This window comes from Coregonus clupeaformis, chromosome 26 (assembly GCF_020615455.1).
Source record: "Coregonus clupeaformis isolate EN_2021a chromosome 26, ASM2061545v1, whole genome shotgun sequence".
Taxonomy (NCBI): Eukaryota; Metazoa; Chordata; class Actinopteri; order Salmoniformes; family Salmonidae; genus Coregonus; species Coregonus clupeaformis.
In genome coordinates this window covers 36,243,767-36,268,604 of record NC_059217.1, presented here as the reverse complement: position 1 = coordinate 36,268,604, position 24,838 = coordinate 36,243,767, and the positions used below count along the sequence as shown (strand labels likewise).

The window sequence follows — 24,838 nt, the reverse complement described above, 5'->3', positions numbered from 1 at the left end:
GACGCTCCTTGTAGACGCTGTGTGGTAACCATAGCGACATCATGAGGCGAGGGTTGTTACCACAACCAGAAAGTCAAAATTGGCTATAGTAAAAATGTGCTTTTCGGTCTTAATTTAAGGTTAGGGATGGGCATAAGGTTAGCAGTGTGGTTCAATCTAGGGTTAAGGTTAGGTTTCATATCAGAATTTAAGAAGATAGATTGTGGCTGTAGTGACAACCATGAAAAAGTTGATGGACATGGAAATAGACCGTTTTATCTTCTTAAAAGGCGGTAAATATTGGAAAATGTACCATGCGATTATTTTTCTATGGGCCAGGCCAACCCTTAGGGAGATCCTATATTAAGTTATAATGTAATTATATGGGCATTTCCATATGGTGTTCCTATGATGATGGTGTCAGCAGGCAGCCTACATGAATGCAGCATAATTCCAGGATGACTAGTTTATATCAGTTTATATCAGAGCCAGCCTTGCTTGTCAGAGGAGAGGTGCAAACAGCTTGGAGACATGCTGACTCTTCAAGGTCTCACACTTCACACCAGCTGTCTAATTGTGGCAGCACCTCTTCAGGGTGAACCTAAATTAACTTTCACTTTGGAAGACTGCTCAAACAGTTGAGTGTGACATATTTCAGGTGTCTGTAATGGTGTTGGCCTCTATTTCAATTGTCTGTAATTTGATTTGATATAAACATGTAACATTTGTTTTGGTAGCCTTTTTGGGTGGAGGTGGGGGCACAGCCAGAGAATGCACTGTTGTCCAAAGGGTTTGATAACAAAACACAGCACCCAGAATTATAGTCTTTGATATTTTAGGAAATAATTTCGGATTTTTAAAAATAAATATAGAAAACAAATGATTTATTAACTATCAGTTATTCATAACTCCATCATTATTTGTAGCAATATACTATAAACATTACAGAAGCCATCGAAGCCCCATTATCCCTTTATCACATCTCTGTTTTGTAACAGAGGATCCCTCAAAACAACAATATTAGTATACCCTGAGAATACCCTGAAGCTCATTTAGAAAATATGTCAGGGACACTTCCTAAATATCTCTTATCACTCACACCTGCGTATGGGTCACAGGGAACACATGGCACTGCATAATTTGCACGTGGTGGCCCCCAATCAAACTACTGCTGGAACCTTACCATCCTAGTCAGCAGACACATCTGAGCCACCACAGGATCAAGGACAGAGCACCCAGTACGGACACTTTGATCACTGATACCCCATTCCGGTTCCAGAGCACTCACAGAAAGGTGTATAATTCCAGCCCTGGATTCTACAGTAACTCCTCTTTTGAGGAGTGTTCTCTCTCTATTGTAATATTCTCTAAGACGCATTCAGTCAGCCAGGAAGCCAGATAACCAGGCAGACAGGCAGTATGGTGGCAGTGGACCTCCAAGGGCTGCCGGAAGAGGGGTGGCACTACCATCAGCTGCATCGGCCCTCCATGGAAGTGGGGCACCACCAGCTGTGTCGGCCCTCCATGACCCCGTGCCCGAGCAGGGGGCTGCCCCAGAACTGTCCCCAGAAGACCCGCAAGAAGCTCCAAGTCATCATCTGCATCCTGCTGGTGGAGCTGTTTGAGAGGTTCACCTTCTTTGGGATCGTGTGTAACATGATCCTGTTCTGTACGGTCAAACTGGGCTATGATCACTACCAGGCTGCTACCGTCAACTTGTGCTTTGTTGGGGCCAGCACACTCACTCCTGTGCTGGTGGGATGGTTTGCTGAGACCTGCCTTGGGAGAACCAAGGTGCTCTACTTGTGCGCTCTTCTCCACCTCTTTGGTAAGGTGCTCCTGTTTGTTTTCAAGGGGAGGGGGAAGTTTGGAACATTGATGTTGAACACTTATCCTTTTATATTGGTATAGGGAATACTTATTGGTCAAACTGATTTAATTCATGTAACATCATTTTTACTGTTTTCAAAGCTTTATTTTCTCAATGCCTAATCATTATCTATCTCTTAATGCAGAATAATTTCTGTGGATTATAGTCTCTTAGAGAAACTACAGGGTGGGGGGATGGGGATTAAGGTTCTGAGTTTACAATACATTTGCATTGAAGGAGAAGATGTGTGGAGTGTGGACTGCACTGCATTACATTGCTAGTTTTATGGGTTCCAACAAAGGTTTTCTACTCCTTCATTCGAAATATAATCATTTCTTACCATGGCCATTTCAGCAGTTCAGCTGTAAGGCCAGTTTCGGTCTAGAGACATGTATATAAATACATGGGTCTGAGTGCTTTGGGTGAATAAATGCATCAGAGGACTGCGTGTGCTCAATGTTAGCAGTTGGACTCTGGATGTGAGCTCAAACCAACCCCATTACTTATGATGACTCATTATTTGAAGTTGCTGTCTCATCTCAGAGTTGCAGCCCAACACACAGTAATAGTATGGGGCAAAGTAGGGAGCTCAGAAGTAGGGACTTTACATTTTTTTACATTTTAGTCATTTTAGCAGACGCTCTTATCCAGAGCGACTTACAGTTAGTGAGTGCATACATTTTCATACTGGGATCTGAGAAGTAGAGAGCTCAGAAGTAATTCAGCCCTAATGTGTAAACTACACTGCTCAAAAAAATAAAGGGAACACTAAAATAACACATCCTAGATCGGAATGAATTAAATAATCTTATTAAATACTTTTTTCTTTACATAGTTGAATGTGCTGACAACAAAATCACACAAAAAGTATCAATGGAAATCAAATTTATCAACCCATGGAGGTCTGGATTTGGAGTCACCCTCAAAATTAAAGTGGAAAACCACACTACAGGCTGATCCAACTTTGATGTAATGTCCTTAAAACAAGTCAAAATGAGGCTCAGTAGTGTGTGTGGCCTCCACGTGCCTGTATGACCTCCCTACAACGCCTGGGCATGCTCCTGATGAGGTGGCGGATGTCTCCTGAGGGATCTCCTCTCAGATCTGGACTAAAGTATCCGCCAACTCCTGGACAGTCTGTGGTGCAACGTGGCGTTGGTGGATGGAGCGAGACATGATGTCCCAGATGTGCTCAATTGGATTCAGGTCTGGGGAACGGGCGGGCCTGTAACGATCCCGGCAGTCTGAGTCGGGTCCTGTCTGTGGACTAGTTTTTCTGCTCGGGATCTCCAGTTTCCCGAGGGTTCTGGAACGCTCCGGGGAGCTCTCTTGATTTCCGCACCTGCATCCCATCAGCAATCTGCACACCTGGTCCTGATCATCACCCTTCTTAGGCTCTGGCCTAACATCCATTCCCTGCCGGATCGTTAGCCATGAACAGTAGGTTTACCAGAGTATCAGTCTTAGAGCTTCTAGCGTTAGTTTTGTTGTTTTTGCACCTTGTTGGTTTGTTGTTTACTTACCTCCGTTTTGTTCCATCTGCAGTCACTCGTCCGGAACCTTCATCCAACCTCTGCCTGGTGGTCGGCGGCTGCCGAGCCATGATGGGATCAACCACTGCACCCCCAACAACTAATCAACGCCGCCCGCTCTGTTCCCTGGATTATTCAGCATCACTCTTGAATTTGTAAATAAACACTCACCTTCGTTTCAACTTACCTTGTCCTGGTCTGCTTCTGGGTTCTGGCTTTGTAACTCGTGACAGAACGATCCGGCCAGTAATGAACCCAGCGGACCTGGACTCTGTTCGCCATGCCATTACCCATCAGGAGAAGATGTTGGGCCATCATAGCACGGTACTACAGGAGATCGGCGTTGTCAGTTCGGAACCTTTCTACCGGTCTGACGGAGGTCCAGAACCAACGCAAGTTTCCGGTGGAGGATCCACTACCGGTTTCACCCATCTCGCCTGCCGCTTCTGGAGCTGTGTCCTTCCGTGAGCCCAAGGTTCCGACGCCGGATAAATATGAGGGGGAGCTGGGAAGATGCCGTTCCTTCCTTATGCAGTGTGGATTAGTGTTCGATCTACAGCCCTACTCTTATGCCACAGACAAGGCTAGGATAGCCTTTGTGATTGAGTTGCTGCGTGGTCGAGCGCTGGAGTGGGCTTCAGCCGTTTGGGAACGACAGGATCCCTGCATGGCTTCATACCAGGGGTTCACGGCCGAGATGAGGAAGCTCTTCGACCATTCCGTCCGAGGGAGGGACGCAGCCAGGCGCCTGTTTTCGCTTCGCCAAGGAACTCGCAGCGTGGCCGACTTCGTGATCGAGTTCAAGACGTTGGCTGTGGAGAGTGGGTGGAATGAGGAGTCTCTGCAAGCGGCCTTTTACCAGGGTCTGTCGGAGCAGCTCAAGGATGAGTTGATCTCCTATCCGGAGCCTAGTGACCTGGACAGCTTGGTAGCCTTGTCTATTCGGGTGGATAATCGAGTCCGAGAGCGAAGGAGGGAGAAGCAATGGGGTCCGTCCAATCGATCAGCTTCTCAGTTCCCAGTCGGGTCGGGTGGTGGACCAGAACACGTCGATCATTCTCCACCACAAAGGATTAGTGGAGAGGTCCTCTCTTCGATTCTGAACCCATGCAAGTGGGGCGGCACGGGTTAACCAAGGAGGAGTGTCAACATAGACGTAAGACCAACTGCTGCCTCTACTGTGGTAGCTCGGGACATTACATCTCCACTTGTTCTCGGCGGTCGTCAAACTGCCCGGCTCGCTAAAGTTGGGAGGACTTTTAGCGAGCCGGTTTCAACCTCTCAGTACCTCTGTCAGACCCCGTTTCCCGGCTACCCTTGTGAACAGGAATCAGAGCTTAGCGATTAACGCTTTTATCGATTCAGGTGCCGGTGGAAGCTTTCTTGATGCCGAGTTGGTGGAACAGCTGGGCTTTCCAAGGAGCAATTGCCGGAAGCCATTGAAGCGACCACTCTGAACGGCAGTAGTCTGGCACGTATCACGATGAGGACTGAACCGGTTAAGATGCTGTTGTCGGGAATCATTCGGAGATGATTTCATTCTTCATTCTGCCGTCTTCCCATGTTCCTCTGGTCCTTGGATACCCCTGGCTGAAGGAACACAATCCCACGTTCGATTGGGTGACGGGCAAGGTAACGAGTTGGAGCCTTGATTGTCATGCTAACTGTCTCAAGACTGCCTGTCCCCATTCGGTTCCCAGTCAGGTGATTGAGGCTAAACCCCCAGATTTGTCCCTGGTTCCCGAGACATATCACGATTTGGGGGAGGTGTTCAGTAAGCAGAAGGCTCTGTCACTCCCTCCCCACCGACCATATGATTGTGCCATCAACCTGTTCCCTGGAGCTGTCTACCCCAAGGGAAGGTTATACAGTATCTCCGCCCTGAACGTGAGGCTTTGGAGACCTACATCAAGGAGTCCCTAGCTGCTGGTCTCGTTCGTCCCTCGTCATCACCCCCTGGGGGCAGGATTCTTCTTTGTGGGTAAGAAGGATGGCTCTCTTCGACCGTGTATTGATTATCGGGGGTTGAATGACATCACGGTCAAGAACAAGTATCCCCTGCCCTTGATGAGTTCTGCCTTCGACTCCTTACAGGGTGCTACGGTGTTCACCAAGCTAGACCTACGCAATGCGTATCACATGGTCCGGATCAGAGAGGGAGACGAGTGGTTGACGGGTTTCAATACACCGATGGGTCACTTCGAGTATCAGGTGATGCCGTTTGGACTGACCAATGCGCCAGCGGTATTCCAGAGTATGGTGAACGACGTCCTGAGAGATATGATCGGTCTCTTTGTGTTTGTTTACCTGGATGACATTCTGATCTTCTCGAAGGAACCTTCCGACCACGTCCAGCATGTCCGGCAGGTTCTGCAGCGATTGTTGGAGAATCGCCTGTTCGTGAAGGCCGAGAAGTGCGAGTTTCACGCCCACACGACATCCTTTCTCGGGTACATCATCTCCAGGGGAGAGATTAGGATGGACCAGGAGAAGGTTAGAGCGGTTCTGGAATGGGCCCAGCCCGGTACGAGATTGCAGCTCCAGAGATTTTTGGGGTTTGCGAATTTCTACCGCAGATTCATCCGGGGATTACAGCCGTGTGGCCGCTCCGTTAACTGCCTTGACTTCCAGTATCAGGAGCTTCAAGTGGAATCCGGAGGCGGATCGAGCGTTTCTGGATTTGAAGAGGCGGTTCACCAACGCACCGATTCTCTCTCAACCGGACACGGCCCGTCAGTTCGTCGTTGAAGTGGGACGCGTCTGATGTGGGAGTTGGCGCCATCCTGTCGCAGCGATGCTCCACGGACAGTAAACTCCATCCCTGCGCCTACTACTCTCGTCGCCTTTCGCCTGCGGAGAGGAATTACGATGTGGGTAACCGGGAGCTTCTCGCGGTGAAACTTGCCTTGGAGGAGTGGCGCCACTGGTTGGAGGGGCGGAGCAACCGTTTATTGTCTGGACTGACCACAAGAATCTTGCTTACGTGCAATCGGCTAGACGTCTCAACTCCCGTTCAGGCCAGGTGGTCGTTGTTTTTCGGACGATTCAATTTTTCCCTGACGTTCCGACCTGGATCTAAGAACGGCAAGGCGGACGCCTTGTCTCGGATGTTCTCCAAGACGGAGGAGAGTGGGTCCAAGACCGAGACAATTCTCCCCCGGAACTGCGTCGTGGGAGCGGTTAGGTGGAAGATTGAGGAGGAGGTGATGGCGGCTCTTCGGACGCAGCCCGGTCCCCGGTAACGGTCCACCCGGTCGGTTGTTTGTGCCTGAGTCGGTTCGTCCGCGGTCCTCAAATGGTCCCACGCCAGCAAGATGGCTTGTCACCCTGGCGTGGCTCGGACGATGGCGTTTCTTCGCAGACGTTTTTGGTGGCCTGCCGGCCGAGGATACTCGGGGGTTATGTTGCTGCCTGTCCAGTGTGTGCGCAGAATAAGGGTACCAATCGGCCCAGCTCTGGACTACTTCACCCCCTTCCTATTCCCCGCGACCATGGTCGCATCTGGCCCTGGACTTTGTCACTGGGTTGCCCGCTTCTGAGGGGAACACGGTCGTTCTGACTATCGTGGACAGATTCAGCAAGTTCGCCCACTTTGTGCCAATTGCCAAGCTTCCCTCTGCCTCGGAGACGTCCGAGATCCTGGTTAGGGAGGTTTTCAGGGTCCACGGGTTGCCCAGTGATATCGCTTTCCGACCGTGGCCCTCAGTTTACCTCTGCTGTCTGGAAGTCCTTCTGTTTGGCCATTGGAGCTACAGTCAGTCTCACATCTGGTTTTCACCCCCAATCTAATGGTCAGGCGGAGAGAGCCAACCAGAAGATGGAATCCACGCTACGCTGCCTGGCCTCTTCCAACCCCACCTCCTGGGTCTCTCAGTTGCCTTGGGTTGAGTATGCCCACAATACTCTCCCTACATCTGCCACTGGGATGTCTCCCTTCCAGTGCCTGTATGGCTACCAACCTCCCTTGTTCCCTTCTCAGGAGAAGGAGCTCTCAGTGCCTTCTGTTCAGGCCCATATTCGCCGTTGCCACCGGACCTGGCATCGGGCCAGAAAGGCACTCCTTAGAGTTTCGGACCGGTATCAGCTCCAGGCGACTCGTCGCCGGATCCCCCGCTCCCACCTACACCATCGGAGATAGGGTCTGGTTGGCCACACGGGATCTTCCTTTACGGACTGAGTCTAGGAAGTTGTTACCGAGTTCATTGGTCCGTTTGTGGTGGAGAAGGTGATCAATCCGGTGGCAGTTCGACTCAAACTCCCGAGGACGCTCAGAGTCCATCCCACCTTTCATGTCTCCTGCCTCAAGCCTGTTTTCCTCAGTCCTCTGTTGCCTCCTCCGCCTCCTCCTCCTCCTCCTCGGATGATCGGAGGTGGTCCTGCCTACACGGTGCGACGCATCATGGATTCCAGACGGCGGGGCCGGGGTTTCCAGTATCTCGTGGACTGGGAGGGGTATGGTCCTGAGGAGAGGAGTTGGATTCCGCGGCGACAGATCCTAGATGCTGACCTCATCCGTGACTTCTACCGCCTCCATCCTGGTGCTCCGGGGAGTCCGCCCGGTGGCGTTGGTCGGAGGGGGGTACTGTAACGATCCCGGCAGTCTGAGTCGGGTCCTGTCTGTGGACTAGTTTTTCTGCTCGGGATCTCCAGTTTCCCGAGGGTTCTGGAACGCTCGGGGAGCTCTCTTGATTTCCGCACCTGCATCCCATCAGCAATCTGCACACCTGGTCCTGATCATCACCCTTCTTAGGCTCTGGCCTAACATCCATTCCCTGCCGGATCGTTAGCCATGAACAGTAGGTTTACCAGAGTATCAGTCTTAGAGCTTCTAGCGTTAGTTTTGTTGTTTTTGCACCTTGTTGGTTTGTTGTTTACTTACCTCCGTTTTGTTCCATCTGCAGTCACTCGTCCGGAACCTTCATCCAACCTCTGCCTGGTGGTCGGCGGCTGCCGAGCCATGATGGGATCAACCACTGCACCCCCAACAACTAATCAACGCCGCCCGCTCTGTTCCCTGGATTATTCAGCATCACTCTTGAATTTGTAAATAAACACTCACCTTCGTTTCAACTTACCTTGTCCTGGTCTGCTTCTGGGTTCTGGCTTTGTAACTCGTGACAGGGCCAGTCCATAGCATCAATGCCTTCCTCTTGTAGGAACTGCTGACAAACTCCAGCCACATGAGCTCTAGCATTGTCTTGCATTAGAAGGAACCCAGGGCCAACCACACCAGCATATGGTCTCACAAGGGGTCTGAGGATCTCATCTCGGTACCTAATGGCAGTGCGGCCCCCCAAAGAAATGCCACCCCACACCATGACTGACCCACCGCCAAACTGGTCATGCTGGAGGATGTTGCAGGCAGCAGAACGTTCTCCACGGCGTCTCCAGACTCTGTCACGTCTGTCACGTGCTCAGTGTGAACCTGCTTTCATCTGTGAAGGGCACAGGGCGCCAGTGGCGAATTTGCCAATCTTGGTGTTCTCTGGCAAATGCCAAACGTCCTGCACGGTGTTGGGCTGTAAGCACAACCCCCACCTGTGGACGTCGGGCCCTCATACCACCCTCATGGAGTCTGTTTCTGACCGTTTGAGCAGACACATGCACATTTGTGGCCTGCTAGAGGTCATTTTGCAGGGCTCTGGCAGTGCTCCTCCTGCTCCTCCTTGCACAAAGGTGGAGGTAGCAGTCCTGCTGCTGGGTTGTTGCCCTCCTACGGCCTCCTCCACGTCTCCTGATGTACTGGCCTGTCTCCTGGTAGCGCCTCCATGCTCTGGACACTACGCTGACAGACACAGCAAACCTTCTTGCCACAGTTCGCATTGATGTGCCATACTGGATGAGCTGCACTACCTGAGCCACTTGTGTGGGTTGTAGACTCCGTCTCATGCTACCACTAGAGTGAAAGCACCGCCAGCATTCAAAAGTGACCAAAACATCAGCCAGGAAGCATAGGAACTGAGAAGTGGTCTGTGGTCACCACCTGCAAACCAGTCCTTTATTGGGGGTGTCTTGCTAATTGCCTATAATTTCCACCTGTTGTCTATTCCATTTGCACAACAGCATGTGAAATGTATTGTCAATCAGTGTTGCTTCCTAAGTGGACAGTTTGATTTCACAGAAGTGTGATTGACTTGGAGTTACATTGTGTTGTTTAAGTGTTCCCTTTATTTTTTTGAGCAGTGTATTTAGAATTAATTTTATAAAGCCCTTTTTACAACAGCAGTTGTCACAAAGTGTTAGGCAACTGAAAATGAGGTGATTCTGAGGAAATAAGTTCTGTAATATTAGATATAGTGGTGTAACTACAGTTGACCCCCAGTGTAGGCCTCTGCCAACTGACCATGGGAGTCCACCCTCTCTAGCGACATCTCTAAGGACCATGCCTGCTTGTAAAAATAACTGTTTATTATACCCCAACACCTAATGGGTTCTCACTGTCTCCTGAATTACTCCCACAGCCTATCTAACTAGCCTCAGTCTACCTGACTAGCCTAACTTGCATCTCAATTAACGTTAGATCCAATGAGACTTAACACATAACATAAGGGTATTGTGAGTGGCGCCAAGTAGACATTTACATTTACATTTTAGTCATTTAGCAGACGCTCTTATCCAGAGCGACTTACAGGAGCAATTAGGGTTAAGTGCCTTGCTCAAGGGCACATTAACGTCATTTAGCAGACGCTCTTAGCCAGAGCGACTCACAAATTGGTGCGTTCACCCTATAGCCAGTGGGATAACCACTTTACAATTTGGGGGGGTTAGAAGGATTACTTTATCCTATCCCAGGTATTCCTTAAAGAGGTGGGGTTTCAAAATGTCTCCGGAAGGTGGTGAGTGACTCCGCTGTCCTGGCGTCGTGAGGGAGCTTGTTCCACCATTGGGGTGCCAGAGCAGCGAACAGTTTTGACTGGGCTGAGCGGGAGCTATGCTTCCGCAGAGGAAGGGAGCCAGCAGGCCAGAGGTGGATGAACGCAATGCCCTCGTTTGGGTGTAGGGACTGATCAGAGCCTGAAGGTACAGAGGTGCCGTTCCCCTCACTGCTCCATAGGCAAGCACCATGGTCTTGTAGCGGATGCGAGCTTCAACTGGAAGCCAGTGGAGTGTGCGGAGGAGGGGGGTGACGTGAGAGAACTTGGGAAGGTTGAACACCAGACGGGCTGCGGCATTCTGGATGAGTTGTAGGGGTTTAATGGCACAGGCAGGGAGGCCAGCCAACAGCGAGTTGCAGTAGTCCAGACGGGAGATGACAAGTGCCTGGATTAGGACCTGTGCCGCTTCCTGTGTAAGGCAGGGTCGTACTCTCGAATGTTGTAGAGCATGAACCTGCAGGAGCGGGTCACCGCCTTGATGTTGGCGGGAGAACGACAGGGTGTTGTCCAGGGTCACGCCTAGGCTCTTCGCACTCTGGGAGGAGGACACAGCGGAGTTGTCAACCGTGATGGCGAGATCATGGAACGGGCAGTCCTTCCCCGGGAGGAAGAGCAGCTCCGTCTTGCCAGGGTTCAGCTTGAGGTGGTGATCCGTCATCCATACTGATATGTCTGCCAGACATGCAGAGATGCGATTCGCCACCTGGTTATCAGAAGGGGGAAAGGAGAAGATTAGTTGTGTATCGTCAGCGTAGCAATGATAGGAAAGGCCATGTGAGGATATGACAGAGCCAAGTGACTTGGTGTATAGGGAGAAAAGGAGAGGGCCTAGAACTGAGCCCTGGGGGACACCAGTGGTGAGAGCACGTGGTGCGGGAGACAGCTTCTCGCCACGCCACTTGGTAGGAGCGACCGGTCAGGTAGGACGTAATCCAGGAGTGAGCCGCGCCGGAGATGCCCAGCTCGGAGAGGGTGGAGAGGAGGATCTGATGGTTCACAGTATCAAAGGCAGCAGACAGGTCTAGAAGGACAAGAGCAGAGGAGAGAGAGTTAGCTTTAGCAGTGCGGAGAGTCTCCGTGACACAGAGAAGAGCAGTCTCAGTTGAATGACCAGTCCTGAAACCTGATTGGTTTGGATCAAGAAGGTCATTCTGAGAGAGATAGCAAGAGAGTTGGCTAAAGACGGCACGCTCAATAGTTTTGGAAAGAAAAGAAAGAAGGGATACTGGTCTGTAGTTGTTGACATCAGTGGGGTCGAGTGTTGGTTTTTTGAGAAGGGGAGCAATCTCGCTCTCTTGAAGACGGAAGGGACATGGCCAGCGGTCAAGGATGAGTTGATCAGCGAGGTGAGGTAGGGGAGAAGGTCACCGGAGATGGTCTGGAGAAGGGAGGAGGGGATGGGGTCAAGCGGGCAGGTTGTTGGGCGGCCTGCAGTCACAAGTCGCAGGATTTTATCTGGAGAGAGAGGGGAGAAAGAAGTCAAAGCATAGGGTAGGGCAGTGTGAGCAGGACCAGCAGTGTCATTAGACTTAACAAACGAGGATCGGATGTCGTCAACCTTCTTTTTCAAAGTGGTTGGACGAAGTCATCCACAGAGAGAGAGGAGGGGGGGAGGATTCAGGAGGGAGGAAAATGTGGCAAAGAGCTTCCCTAGGGTTAGAGGCAGATGCTTGGAATTTAGAGTGGTAGAAGGTGGCCTTAGCAGCAGAAACAGATGAAGAAAATGTAGAGAGGAGGGAGGAAAAGATGCCAGGTCGGCAGGGAGTTTAGTTTTCTTCCATTTCCGCTCCGCTGCCCGGAGCTCTGTTCTGTGAGCTCGCAATGAGTCATCAAGCCACGGAGCTGGAGGGGAGGACCGAGCCGGCCGGGAGGATAGGGGACACAGAGAGTCAAAGGATGCAGAAAGGGAGGAGAGGAGGGTTGAGGAGGCAGAATCAGGAGATTGGAGGGAGAAGGATTGAGCAGAGGGAAGAGATGATAGGATGGAAGAGGAGAGAGTAGTGGGAGAGAGCGAAGGTTGCGGCGGCGCATTACCATCTGTGTAGGGGCAGAGTGAGTAGTGTGGGAGGAGAGCGAGAGAGAAAAGGAAACAAAGTAGTGGTCGGAGACATGGAGGGGAGTTGCAGTGAGATTAGTAGAGGAGCAGCATCTAGTGAAGATGAGGTCAAGCGTATTGCCTGCCTTGTGAGTAGGGGGGGACGGTGAGAGGGTGAGGTCAAAAGAGGAGAGGAGTGGAAAGAAGGAGGCAGAGAGAAATGAGTCAAATGTGGACATAGGGAGGTTGAAATCCCCCAAAACTGTGAGGGGTGAGCCATCCTCAGGGAAGGAACTTATCAAGGCGTCAAGCTCATTGATGAACTCTCCAAGGGAACCTGGAGGGCGATAGATGACAAGGATATTAAGCTTAAATGGGCTAGTGACTGTGACAGCATGGAATTCAAATGAGGAGATAGACAGATGGGTTAGGGGAAAAATTGAGAATGTCCACTTGGGAGAGATGAGGATTCCTGTACCACCACCCCTCTGACCAGATGCTCTCGGGGTATGCGAGAACACATGGTCAGACGAGGAGAGAGCAGTAGGAGTAGCAGTGTTTTCAGTGGTGATCCATGTTTCCGTCAGCGCCAGGAAGTCGAGGGACTGGAGGTTGGCATAGGCTGGGATGAAGTCAGCTTTGTTGGCAGCAGAACGGCAGTTCCAGAGGCTGCCTGCGACCTGGAACTCCACGTGGGTGGTGCGTGCAGGGACCACCAGGTTAGAGAGGCAGCAGCCACGCGGTGTGGTGCATTTGTGTAGCCTGTGCAGAGAGGAGAGAACAGGGATAGGCAGAGGCATAGTTGACAGGCTGTAGCAAATGGCTACAAAAATGCAGAGGAGATCGGAATGAAATGAGCTAAGCATCTGGGAGAGGAGAGAGCAGGGCCTCCCTCACCAAAAACTTCTACCTCAGAAACTAAAATTGTTTCACTGAACCACCTGAACAAAAACTCTCCCAACTTCCACCTTTAGAAATCAGAATTGTTGTGAACCACAGCGGTTCAATGTTTAAAGGAATAGACTCAACCCACTTTATTCAGCTAGCTAACTATGACACCATAGCTAACTAGCAAGCTAGCATCCAATAACAATAACACACCGTTTAGCACCAACACTTGGTCACAACAAACCACCAATAGTGTGATAACACACTAAACAGATCATTCGTGTCTGTGTCAAGTTCCTTTCATGACGCAGCAATGATTAAACGTTGGCTAGCTAGGACAAGTATATTGTAGTTAGCTACTACAGTACAGTTAGCTGGTCGTGTTGGGTAGCTAGCAATGGCCACTGTGTTGACTTTGTTTGAAGAACGGCTAGCTAGCTAGCTTCGTGCTACACCCGGCACACAATGGCTACTGTGTTGACTCTGACTCTGTTCGAAAAAACGGCTAGTTAGCTCGCTTCGTGCTACAGCCGGCACGGCCGAAGACACTGCCAAGACACAGTAACTACCCACAACAACCCACGATGCCTAGCTATGACGCCGTAGCTAACTAGCAAGCTAGCATCCATTAACACACAATTTAGCACCAATACTTGGTTACAACAAACTGCCAAGAGTGTGTTAGCACACTAAACAGATAATTCAAGTCCGTGTCTAGTTCCTTTCATAACGCATAACGCAGCAAAAAATTAAACGTTGGCTAGCAGCACATTAACATTGGAAACAGCTCTCCAGCGTTGCTAATCGTTACCAGTAGCTACCCGCTAGCTAGCTAGCCTCGTGCTTCGATACTAACCTACAATTACCTACGGAAACCTACAATAACAACAATACTAACCTATAATAAATACAATACCTAACTACAGCTAACTACCTACCTACGATCTAATACATGGTTAAGCTTTACTCAACACCATATGAGAAGCTTACCTCCTGCTTACCTCCAGCTAGAGAAAAACACAACCTCTCCCGACAACCTCTCCCGACAACCTCTAGACAAATCATCTAGATAGCTAGCTATGTATTGAGATCTAAGTCTTGAAAGCTAATATGCCACATACAATGGCGCATTGATTGCAGTACATTAATTATCAGTACATTTAGTAGCCTATTGTTTGTCATAGACTCGTGGCTCAGATCAACTAGCCTAGCTCATCTAGCTAGTTAGCAATTAGCTACCTTGATTTTGCAAGTTTGGATTTTACGACAGTTTGGAATTTGGTAACTGGTTATGTTATTCCTAAACTGACTGATCTGAGTCTGACAGTGCGTATAGAGATATTTGAAAATCATTCGAGACACTTAGCTACTGGAGCTAGCATCTTAGTAAAAAAAAACGTGCATCTAAGATGATGCAAAAAAACGTTAACTTACCTTTATCTTATCTTACATTCTAAATTTAACTTCCTTCTGTTTCAGTATTCACCAGCTCTGCTATCACTGTCATGTACATGGCTGCACTTTCAAATGTGTGCCTACTTCTACCAACCCCTGTACATTTTCCCAATCCAAATAAAATCCCTCTAATGAAAATCTGATTCCACTCCCACGTCCTACCTCAGGCACAGCCATGCTCCCAGTGGTGGCGTTCCCGTTCGAGGACTTCTACATCGACACACACAACATGATCCACCAGCTGGAGCACCGGGAGCAGCACATCCTGTTCTACACTGGCCTGCTGGCAGCTGCCCTGGGCATCGGCGGCATCCGTGCCATCCTCTGTCCCATGGGGGCATACAAACTACAGGGCTACGACCAGCACCAGCTACTCTCCTTCTTCAACTGGTGGGTTGCTGCGTTATAGAGGGGTGTGTATGTGCTATACATGGTAGAGGTGATGCCTTGAAACAGTAACTAAACTAGTAACTTGACCATTCAGAGAGGGAGGATACACATTTAACCTGTTGTATTGGACAGACTTGAAAAAGTCTGCAAAAACAGGGAGTCAAAGTCATACTGATCTTACTTTGATTTTATTCATCTGACATTGATCAAAAACACATATGAAGCCATAAGTACTTGCCCATCTACTAATATAGACAGAAATTGAGTGGTCAATATCTGGAATAAAACATCTAAATAAAATAACATTTTATCTGTCATATGTGCCATGAAATGCTTACTTACGAGCCCTTAATCCAAAAAATTGCCACTCCTTTTTAACAGTGCTTTTTACAAAGGCAGAGCATGTTTAACTAAAATTAAATAAATAAAACCCCAATAGAGCAAGCCTAGGGTTAGTGTACCAGAACCATAACATGTTAGGAGGGGTTTGAGTGTTGTTAGATCATGGTCATGCTGGCAGGTGGCATATCTTTAAAGATGATCCTAAATCAACTCCAAACCCAGGGTAGAGGGGCTCAGTGAATATAGTCTGAACTCTGTGGAGGAGGGTCATTGTGTCAGAGACGCTGTAGAAGGACAGAGTACCTGCCTTGTGGTCCAGGTACACTCCTACTCTGGAGGAGCGGGGGACAGGGATTTTGGTTTTGTTGTTATTATTGTGCCAGAATGAACAACTGGAGGGAGAGCAGACCAAACTCCAGGATTGATCATTGTGTCCAAAGCAACAGTCATTGCCCCAGCCTTTCCTGCTGATCCCTCTGTATGAGACCGCCACATCAACGATGCCCCCGCTCCACTCTACCTCCCAGTAGCAGGTTTCAGCCAGACCCACTTTGCACAGAGCCTGGTGATAGTAAGTAAACCTTTCTGGATGGTCTGAATAGGCCTGGGCCTTGTCACTCCATGATATATCCTTGTTTCTGTTGGACAGAGAGAGGGTTGCACATGCTGTGTTGGGATCCACTTCCATGCTTCGATAGTCTGCAAAAGAGGTCGTACAAGATACTAGGTCAGTGCTGTGTGTGTGTGTGTGTGTGTGTGTATGTGTGTGTGTGTGTGAGAGAGAGATGGGAGGAGGCAAAGAGAGAAAGAGAGAGAAAGGGCGAGGTTGAGAGAGAGAGAGGCGGGAGTGAAAAAAGTAAGCCGTGCTCAGCATCATTATTAATATATTATTATATATATAATATTGTGGCATCGAGAAACAAGGAGGTGCTTGGAGAAGAAGAAGAACAGAGGCTTCGGAGAGAGAGGTTGAGCTGGAGGAAGCAGAAGTGTTGTTTAAAGCTGAAAGCACGTCGAGTACCCCGAGTACATCGAGACACTTTTGAAGTCACGAGGATGGTGAAGAAGACGCTGGGAAAAGTGGATGCCGTCAAAGTAACAAGGAGTGGTATGGTGTTGATATGGTTTGTATCTAAAGAGCAAAAGGAGTGTGCATTGTGGCTCGCGGAATTATCGACACATGAAGTGGACAGCTGGGCATTGGGCCAGTAAGTGAAAGGTCGCTGGTTCGAATCCCCGAGCCAACTAGGTGAAACATATGTCAATGTGCCCTTGAGCAAGGCACTTAACCCTAATTGCTCCTGTAAGTCGCTCTGGATAAGAACGTCGGCTAAATTATGAAACATTTAATTAAAAAGAGGCCACAGTGCTGAAGAAGATATGGCGGTGGATGCACCGCAACCAGTTGCAAATGTTATACGTCAATCAAGTGATCTGGATACACTTATTTGGAAGAAGGTGGATTTTGTAGCATTTATAGCCACAGTTATTAATTGTACTGCACAAGTGAAAAAAAAAACCTTAAGTATTCAGACCCTTTGCTATGAGACGCGAAATTGAGCACAGGTGCATCCTGTTTCCATTGATCATCCTTGAGATGTTTCTACAACTTGATTGGAGTCCAACTGTGGTAAATTCAATTGACTGGACATGATTTGGAAAGGCACACACCTAACTTATAAGGTCCCACAGTTGACAGTGCATGTCAGAGCAAAATCCAAGCCATGAGGCCAAAGAATTGTCTGTAGAGCTCCGAGACAGGATTGTGTCTAGGCACAAATCTGCGGAAGGGTACCAAAAAATGTCTGCAGCATTGAAGGTCCCCAAGAACACAGTGGCCTCCATCATTCTTAAATGGAAGAAGTTTGGAACCACCAAGACTCTTCCTAGAGCTTTCCGCCCGGCCAAACTGAGCAATTGGGGGAGAAGGGCCTTGGTCAGGGAGGTGACCAAGAACCCAATGGTCATTCTGACAGAGCTACAGAGTTCCTCTGTGGAGATGGGAGAACCTTCCAGAAAGACAACCATCTCTGCAGCACTCCACCAATCAGGTCTTTATGGTAGAGTGGCCAGACGGAAGCCACTCCTCAGTAAAAGGCACATGACAGCCCGCTTGGAGTTTGCCAAAAGGCACCTAAAGGACTCTCAGACCATGAGAAACAAGATTCTCTGGTCTGATGAAACCAAGATTGAACTCTTTGGCCTGAATGCCAAGCGTCACGTCTGGAGGAAACCTGGCACCATCCCTACGGTGAAGCATGGTGGTGGCAGCATCATGCTGTGAGGATGTTTTTCAGCGGCAGGGACTGGGAGACTAGTCAGGATCGAAGGAAAGATGAATGGAGCAGAGTACAGAGAGATCATTGATGAAAACCTGCTCCAGAGTGCTCAGGACATCAGACTGGGGCGAAGGTTCACCTTCCAACAGGACAATGACCCCAAGCACACAGCCAAGACAAAGTAGGAGTGGCTTCGGGACAAGCCTCTGAATGTCCTTGAGTGGTCCAGCCGGAGCCCGGACTTAAACCCGATCAAACATCTCTGGAGAGACCTGACAATATTTATGCCACGACGCTCCACATCCAACCCGACAGATCTTGAGAGGATCTGCAGAGAAGAATGGGAGAAACTCCCCAAATACAGGTGTGCCAAGCTTGTAGCGTCATACCCAAGAAGACTTACGGCTATAATTGCTGCCAAAGGTGCTTCAACAAAGTACTGAGTAAATGGTCTGAATACTTATGAAAATGTCATATTTCCGTTTTTTTGCAAAGATTGATAAAAAACTGTTTTTGATTTGTCATTATGGGGTATTGTGTGTAGATTGATGAGGGAAATAATTTAATCAATTTTAGAATAAGGCTGTAATGTAACAAAATGTGGAAAAAGTCAAGGGGTCTGAATACTTTCTGAATGCACTGTGTATATATATAATATTTGGTACAGAAACCTTTGTTTGCAATTACAGAGATCATACGTTTCCTGTAGGTCTTGACCAGGTTTGCACACACTACAGCAGGGATTTTGGCCCACTCCTCCATACAGACCTTCTCCAGATCCTTCAGGTTTCGGGGCTGTCGCTGGGCAATACGGACTTTCAGCTCCCTCCAAAGATTTTCTATTGGGTTCAGGTCTGGAGACTGGCTAGGCCACTCCAGGACCTTGAGATGCTTCTTACGGAGCCACTCCTTAGTTGCCCTGGCTGTGTGTTTCGGGTCGTTGTCATGCTGGAAGACCCAGCCATGACCCATCTTCAATGCTCTTACTGAGGGAAGGAGGTTGTTGGCCAAGATCTCATGATACATGGCCCCATCCATCCTCCCCTCAATACGGTGCAGTCGTCCTGTCCCCTTTGCAGAAAAGCATCCCCAAAGAATGATGTTTCCACCTCCATGCTTCACGGTTGGGATGGTGTTCTTGGGGTTGTACTCATCCTTCTTCTTCCTCCTCCAAACACGGCGAGTGGAGTTTAGACCAACAAGCTCTATTTTTGTCTCATCAGACCACATGACCTTCTCCCATTCCTCCTCTGGATCATCCAAATGGTCATTTGCAAACTTCAGACCGGCCTGGACATGCGCTGGCTTGAGCAGGGGGACCTTCCGTGCGCTGCAGGATTTTAATCCATGACGGCGTAGTGTGTTACTAATGGTTTTCTTTGAGACTGTGGTCCCAGCTCTCTTCAGGTCATTGACCAGGTCCTGCCATGTAGTTCTGGGCTGATCCCTCACCTTCCTCATGATCATTGATGCCCCAAGAGGTGAGATCTTGCATGGAGCCCCAGACCGAGGGTGATTGACCGTCATCTTGAACTTCTTCCATTTTCTAATAATTGGGCCAACAGTTGTTGCCTTCTCACCAAGCTGCTTGCCTATTGTCCTGTAGCCCATCCCAGCCTTGTGCAGGTCTACAATTTTATCCCTGATGTCCTTACACAGCTCTCTGGTCTTGGCCATTGTGGAGAGGTTGGAGTCTGTTTGGTTGAGTGTGTGGACAGGTGTCTTTTATACAGGTAACGAGTTCAAACAGGTGCAGTTAATACAGGTAATGAGTGGAGAACAGGAGGGCTTCTTAAAGAAAAACTAACAGGTCTGTGAGAGCCGGAATTCTTACTGGTTGGTAGGTGATCAAATACTTATGTCATGCAATAAAATGGAAAATAATTACTTTAAAATCATACAATGTGATTTTCTGGATTTTTGTTTTAGATTCCGTCTCTCATAGTTGAAGTGTACCTATGATAAAAATTACAGACCTCCACATGCTTTGTAATTAGGAAAACCTGCAAAATCGGCAGTGTATCAAATACTTGTTCTCCCCACTGTATATATATAGAGAGAGAGATTTTATTTATTTCATTTTTATTATAATTTAAAAAAATATATATATATTTATTTTTTGTATTATTATTATTTTACAACGCATTATTTCATCTTTATTATCCACAGTAGGTGACGGAATGCACAGATAATTGTTGTGAACGCCATTATACCAAAGAAGAAGAAGCGAGCCAGAGGCAGGGAGATAGGACAGGACATAAAGAGGGATGCTGAGAGTCCATGTGTGTTTGTGCAATTATTACAAAATAATTATTACTCACCATTCAAAAATGTACTTCTTGTACTGTCCACTTGCATAGATGGTGAAGATGGTTTTGTCACTATGAAGACAGATGGAGCGTTACTGTCACAGAACTTTTACCATAGAATTATGAAACTCTTATTACTGTAACCAGAAACGTACCAAGAGAAAGTTAAACCATTATGTATTACTTCTCACTGCAATTCAACCACCTTAATAATGATTTTATGATTGTCACCTGACATACTATATGTATAAATTATACTGAACAAAAATATAAACACAACATGCAACAATTTAAAATATTTTACTGAGTTACGGTTATTTGAGGAAATCAGTCAATTGAAATACATTTATTAGGCCCTAATCTATGGATTTCACATGACTGGGAATCCAGATATAATGCCTCACAATGGGCTTCAGGATCTCATCACGGTATTTTTGTACATTCAAATTGCCGTCGATAAAATGCAATTGTGTTTGTTGACCGTATCTTATGCCTGCGCATACCATAATCCCCACCGCCACCATGGGGCACTCTGTTTACAATGATGACATCAGCAAACCGCTTGCCCACACAACGCCATACACGTAGTTTGCGGTTGTGAGGCTAGTTGGATGTACTGGCAAATTCTCTAAAACAACGTTGGAGGTGGCTTATTGTAGAGAAATTAACATTCAATTCTCTGGCAACAGCTCTGGTGGACATTCCTGACATCAGCATGCCAATTGCATGCTCCCTCAAAACTTGAGACATCTGTGGCATTGTGTTGTGTGACAAAACTGCGCATTTTAGGTTGGCCTTTTATTGTCCCCAGCACAAGGTGCACCTGTGTAATGATCAGGCTGTTTAATCAGCTTCTTGATATGCCACACCTGTCAGGTGGATGGATTATCTTGGCAAAGGAGAAATGCTCACTAACAGCGATGAAAACACATTTTTAAACAACATTTGAGAGAAAAACCTTTTTGTGTGTATGGAACATTTCTGGGATCTTTTATATCAGTTAATGAAACATGGGACCAACACTTTACATGTTGCGTTTATATTTTTGTTCAGTGTAGATAAGATTCTACTCGCCATACACATATTTCTTTCGAGACAATTCCACATCTTGTCGGTTTCCTCCTTGCATATATTTTTCATTCTCTCTTTCTGTTCAGAGACAAATTTCTTCACTGCTTCAAAACTGCTAGGAAAGGCCTTTGGTCCAGGAGGGTCACAGAGAGAATCGAAACTCTGAAAATAAATTGACAATGAATTGAGTCAAAGACTTCTGGAGCTCAAACACACTTCACTGACAACATTGTCTAAGGCAGAGAGTAACGTCACCTGGAGGAAATGGATGTGATCCTCTATGTGTGAGAGCTGCTCCAGCTCAGAATCTCTCCTCTTCAACTCAGTGACCTCCTGCTCTAGTTGCTCCAGGAGTCCTTCAGCCTGACTCACTCCAGCCTTCTCCAGGGCTCTGACCAGCTCCTTCACCTCAGAACGCCTTCGCTCATTGGAGCGGATATATGAAAGGATGTGCATGGTACACATTCTCTCAAAGTCATCCACTGCTACCCATGAAGACTCCTGTTAGGACACAAAAACACAGCTCTCACCAGGACTGTAAACCCCCTGTTCCTCTTGGCTCCCCAAACCCAGAGCCCCAGCACCATTGACACCCCCATCATTTGAACCTTGATTTAAACTCACCTTCATGGCATCTACAGCATGTCTCAGCTCCTGCAGCTCCTTCTCTCTCATCTGGGCTCTCTGCTTCCCTTCCCCTTGTGTTTCTCCCAACTGGTGCTGCTCACAAATACATCACATAGCATACTTTACTAGTAGAAACTCTGCCATACCAAACACATCACATAGCATACTTTACTAGTAGAAACTCTGCCATACCAAACACATCACATAGCATACTTTACTAGTAGAAACTCTGCCATACCAAACACATCACATAGCATACTTTACTAGTAGAAACTCTGCCATACCAAACACATCACATCACATACTTTACTAGTAGAAACTCTGCCATACCAAACACATCACATAGCATACTTTACTAGTAGAAACTCTGCCATACCAAACACATCACATAGCATACTTTACTAGTAGAAACTCTGCCATACCAAACACATCACATCACATACTTTACTAGTAGAAACTCTGCCATACCAAACACATAACATACTTTAATAGTAGAAACTCTACCATACCAAACACATAGCATACTTTACTAGTAGAAACTCTGCCATACCAAACACATAACATACTTTAATAGTAGAAACTCTGCCATACCAAACACATAACATACTTTAATAGTAGAAACTCTACCATACCAAACACATAACATACTTTACTAGGAGAAACTCTGCCATACCAAACACATCACATAGCATACTTTACTAGTAGAAACTCTGCCATACCAAACACATCACATAGCATACTTTACTAGTAGAAACTCTGCCATACCAAACACATCACATCACATACTTTACTAGTAGAAACTCTGCCATACCAAACACATAACATACTTTAATAGTAGAAACTCTACCATACCAAACACATAGCATACTTTACTAGTAGAAACTCTGCCATACCAAACACATAACATACTTTAATAGTAGAAACTCTGCCATACCAAACACATAACATACTTTAATAGTAGAAACTCTACCATACCAAACACATAACATACTTTACTAGGAGAAACTCTGCCATACCAAACACATCACATAACATACTTTACTAATAAAAACTCTGCCATACCAAAAGGAAAGGTCTTTGAGAGTTCAACATACTTATCTTACTGATAAAAGTTGCATACATTATGGGGTAGTTTCTCAGACACAGATCAAGCCTAATCCTGGACTAAAAAGCATTTTCAATTGAGATTATCTATTAAAGTTGCACTATGCAGAAATCGCTCCGCCATTTCCTGGTTCATAAAATTCTAATAGTTCGCCTAATTTCAGTTTATGTGACAAAATAAGCAAGTATAGTGTAGAGAATCATTGTACAATCTAAACCGCTGTGAAATATATTTTCCATAACCAAAAATATTGTTGTTTCAGTTGTTTTAAGCTGGTGTACAAAACCGAAAGTAAAAGACCCCAAAACAAAATTTAAGCGCAGGAAGCATAGAAATAGCGCACATTGAACATATCTACCGCTTCTTAGACTTGCTTTCAAGTAGAATGACAGATCTATAACTCACATTTCTATGTTAATTTGGTGAGGTCGACGAAAAAGTTACATAATGCCACTTTAATCTTGCATTTTAGTCTAGGACTAGGTTGCATTGGTGTCTGGGAAACCCGCCCTTTATGTTTTAGTGTGCTGGCTTATGTTGAACTTGCTACTCTCTAATGGTGGATATTACATTGAAGGCATGCTAATAGATTCTAGTTTTTGTTGGATCGGTTGACATTAATGTTGTGTGGTTTGATCCGTCCGATAACAATGCAATTCTTTATGTAAACAAGTATACTGTATATCATGGGAGAGTACTATTCAGCATCTTACCTGTTTCTCAGTCCTCTCTGCTGCAGCTGACACTGTATCATGGCCTTTATGTTCATCCATTGTACACTGATAACAGATACACTGCTGATCGGTACGACAGTAAACCTCCAGCAGTTTGTCATGGTTTGGGCAAATCTTCTCCTGTAGATCTGTCAATGCGTTGACAAGCTTATGCTTCTTTAGTGGGGGCACATGGTAGTGAGGCTGGAGATGAGTCTCACAGTAAGAGGCCAGACACACCAGACAGGACTTGACAGCTTTGAGTTTTTTCCTTTCGCAGACGTCACACTCCACATCTTCAGGTTCAGCATAACAGTGTGCAGGAGGGGTACCTTGGAAATCTGCTGTTTTCAAATTCTCCACCACTTCAGCCAGCACGGTGTTTCTCTTCAAAGTAGGCCTTGGAGAGAAGGTCTGTCTGCACTGTGGACAGCTGTAGACACCTTTCAGATTATCCTGATCCCAGCTTTCTTTAATACAGCCCATACAGTAGCTGTGTCCACAGGCAGTAGTCACCGGATCCTTCATCAGATCCAGACAGATGGAGCAACAGAACAGTTCTAGATTGTCAGCCATTTTAGTGCTTTCACCCAATGGTTGAGCAACAGAATAACAAAGATTATTTTCTGTTTCATGGAACTCTACACCAGAGGACAGGGAGTGGCTTCCTACTTGACTGTGAACTCTGTATGTAGAGGGGGTATGGTTTCTTTGATAAGGAAGTGTAACAGAGTGTTGCGTAGTAGGCAGAGATGGTTAGTAGTTCTGTTACATATATTTGAAATACGTATTTGAATTACTTCTGAGTATAGGTCATTTGAATTATGCTGGGCTGAACTACACTACTGTAATTTGTATTTTCAAAATAGTAAATACTTTTCTATGCCATTTTGTTTTATAGCGGTTCACATTTTGTCTACCCCCCCCCCCCAGAATAGTCTGGTGGTGTGATAAGAGCGTCTGCTAAATGAAGTAAATATACATGTATATGTAAAAATGTTGATAAATACTTTGTTGAAGGAAAATGTACTTGATACAATTGTGATATGTTGTTGTCTCACCCAGCTATCTTAAGATGAGTACTAATGCATAAATTGAAAGTCGCTCTGGATGAGAGCATTTGTTAAATGACTAAAATGTAAATGTACATTTTATAACTACAGAGCACGCTGAGGATTATTCTAATGAGCTCCGCCCCGAACAATAATACCCAGTGTGCTTTGCAGTTAATTTGGTATGTTCATTTTCACATTTGCACTTGCATTTTAGTCATTTAGCTTATCCAGAGTAACTTGCTCACAGAAAGAAAAAAGGTTTTGGAACCGTTACTGAAAATGTTGTTGCTGTTCGGGCTGGATACTTGCAAAT

General features: G+C 46.9%; 2 protein-coding genes across 2 annotated transcripts in view; one reads left to right on the top strand and one right to left on the bottom strand.

Annotated features, from left to right (window-relative positions):
- The first annotated feature begins 1,457 nt into the window (after positions 1 to 1,457).
- The window catches only part of slc15a5 (solute carrier family 15 member 5), a 31,408-nt gene continuing 8,027 nt past the window's right edge, over positions 1,458 to 24,838 (top strand). The window contains exons 1-2 of the mRNA XM_041849755.2: positions 1,458 to 1,807; positions 14,802 to 15,024. Coding sequence (XP_041705689.1) covers positions 1,468 to 1,807; positions 14,802 to 15,024 — 563 coding nt within the window. The 5' untranslated portion in view covers positions 1,458 to 1,467. The remainder of the gene's footprint in view (positions 1,808 to 14,801; positions 15,025 to 24,838) is intronic.
- LOC121540710 (E3 ubiquitin/ISG15 ligase TRIM25-like) lies at positions 15,197 to 24,210 on the bottom strand. Its single transcript, XM_041849754.2, has 6 exons — positions 23,471 to 24,210; positions 21,650 to 21,745; positions 21,281 to 21,526; positions 21,034 to 21,187; positions 19,967 to 20,026; positions 15,197 to 16,065 (listed from the first exon to the last, which is right to left on the bottom strand). Exons 1-6 carry the CDS (start codon positions 24,044 to 24,046, stop codon positions 15,533 to 15,535), a joined length of 1,665 nt encoding a protein of 554 aa, XP_041705688.1. The 5' UTR covers positions 24,047 to 24,210; the 3' UTR covers positions 15,197 to 15,532.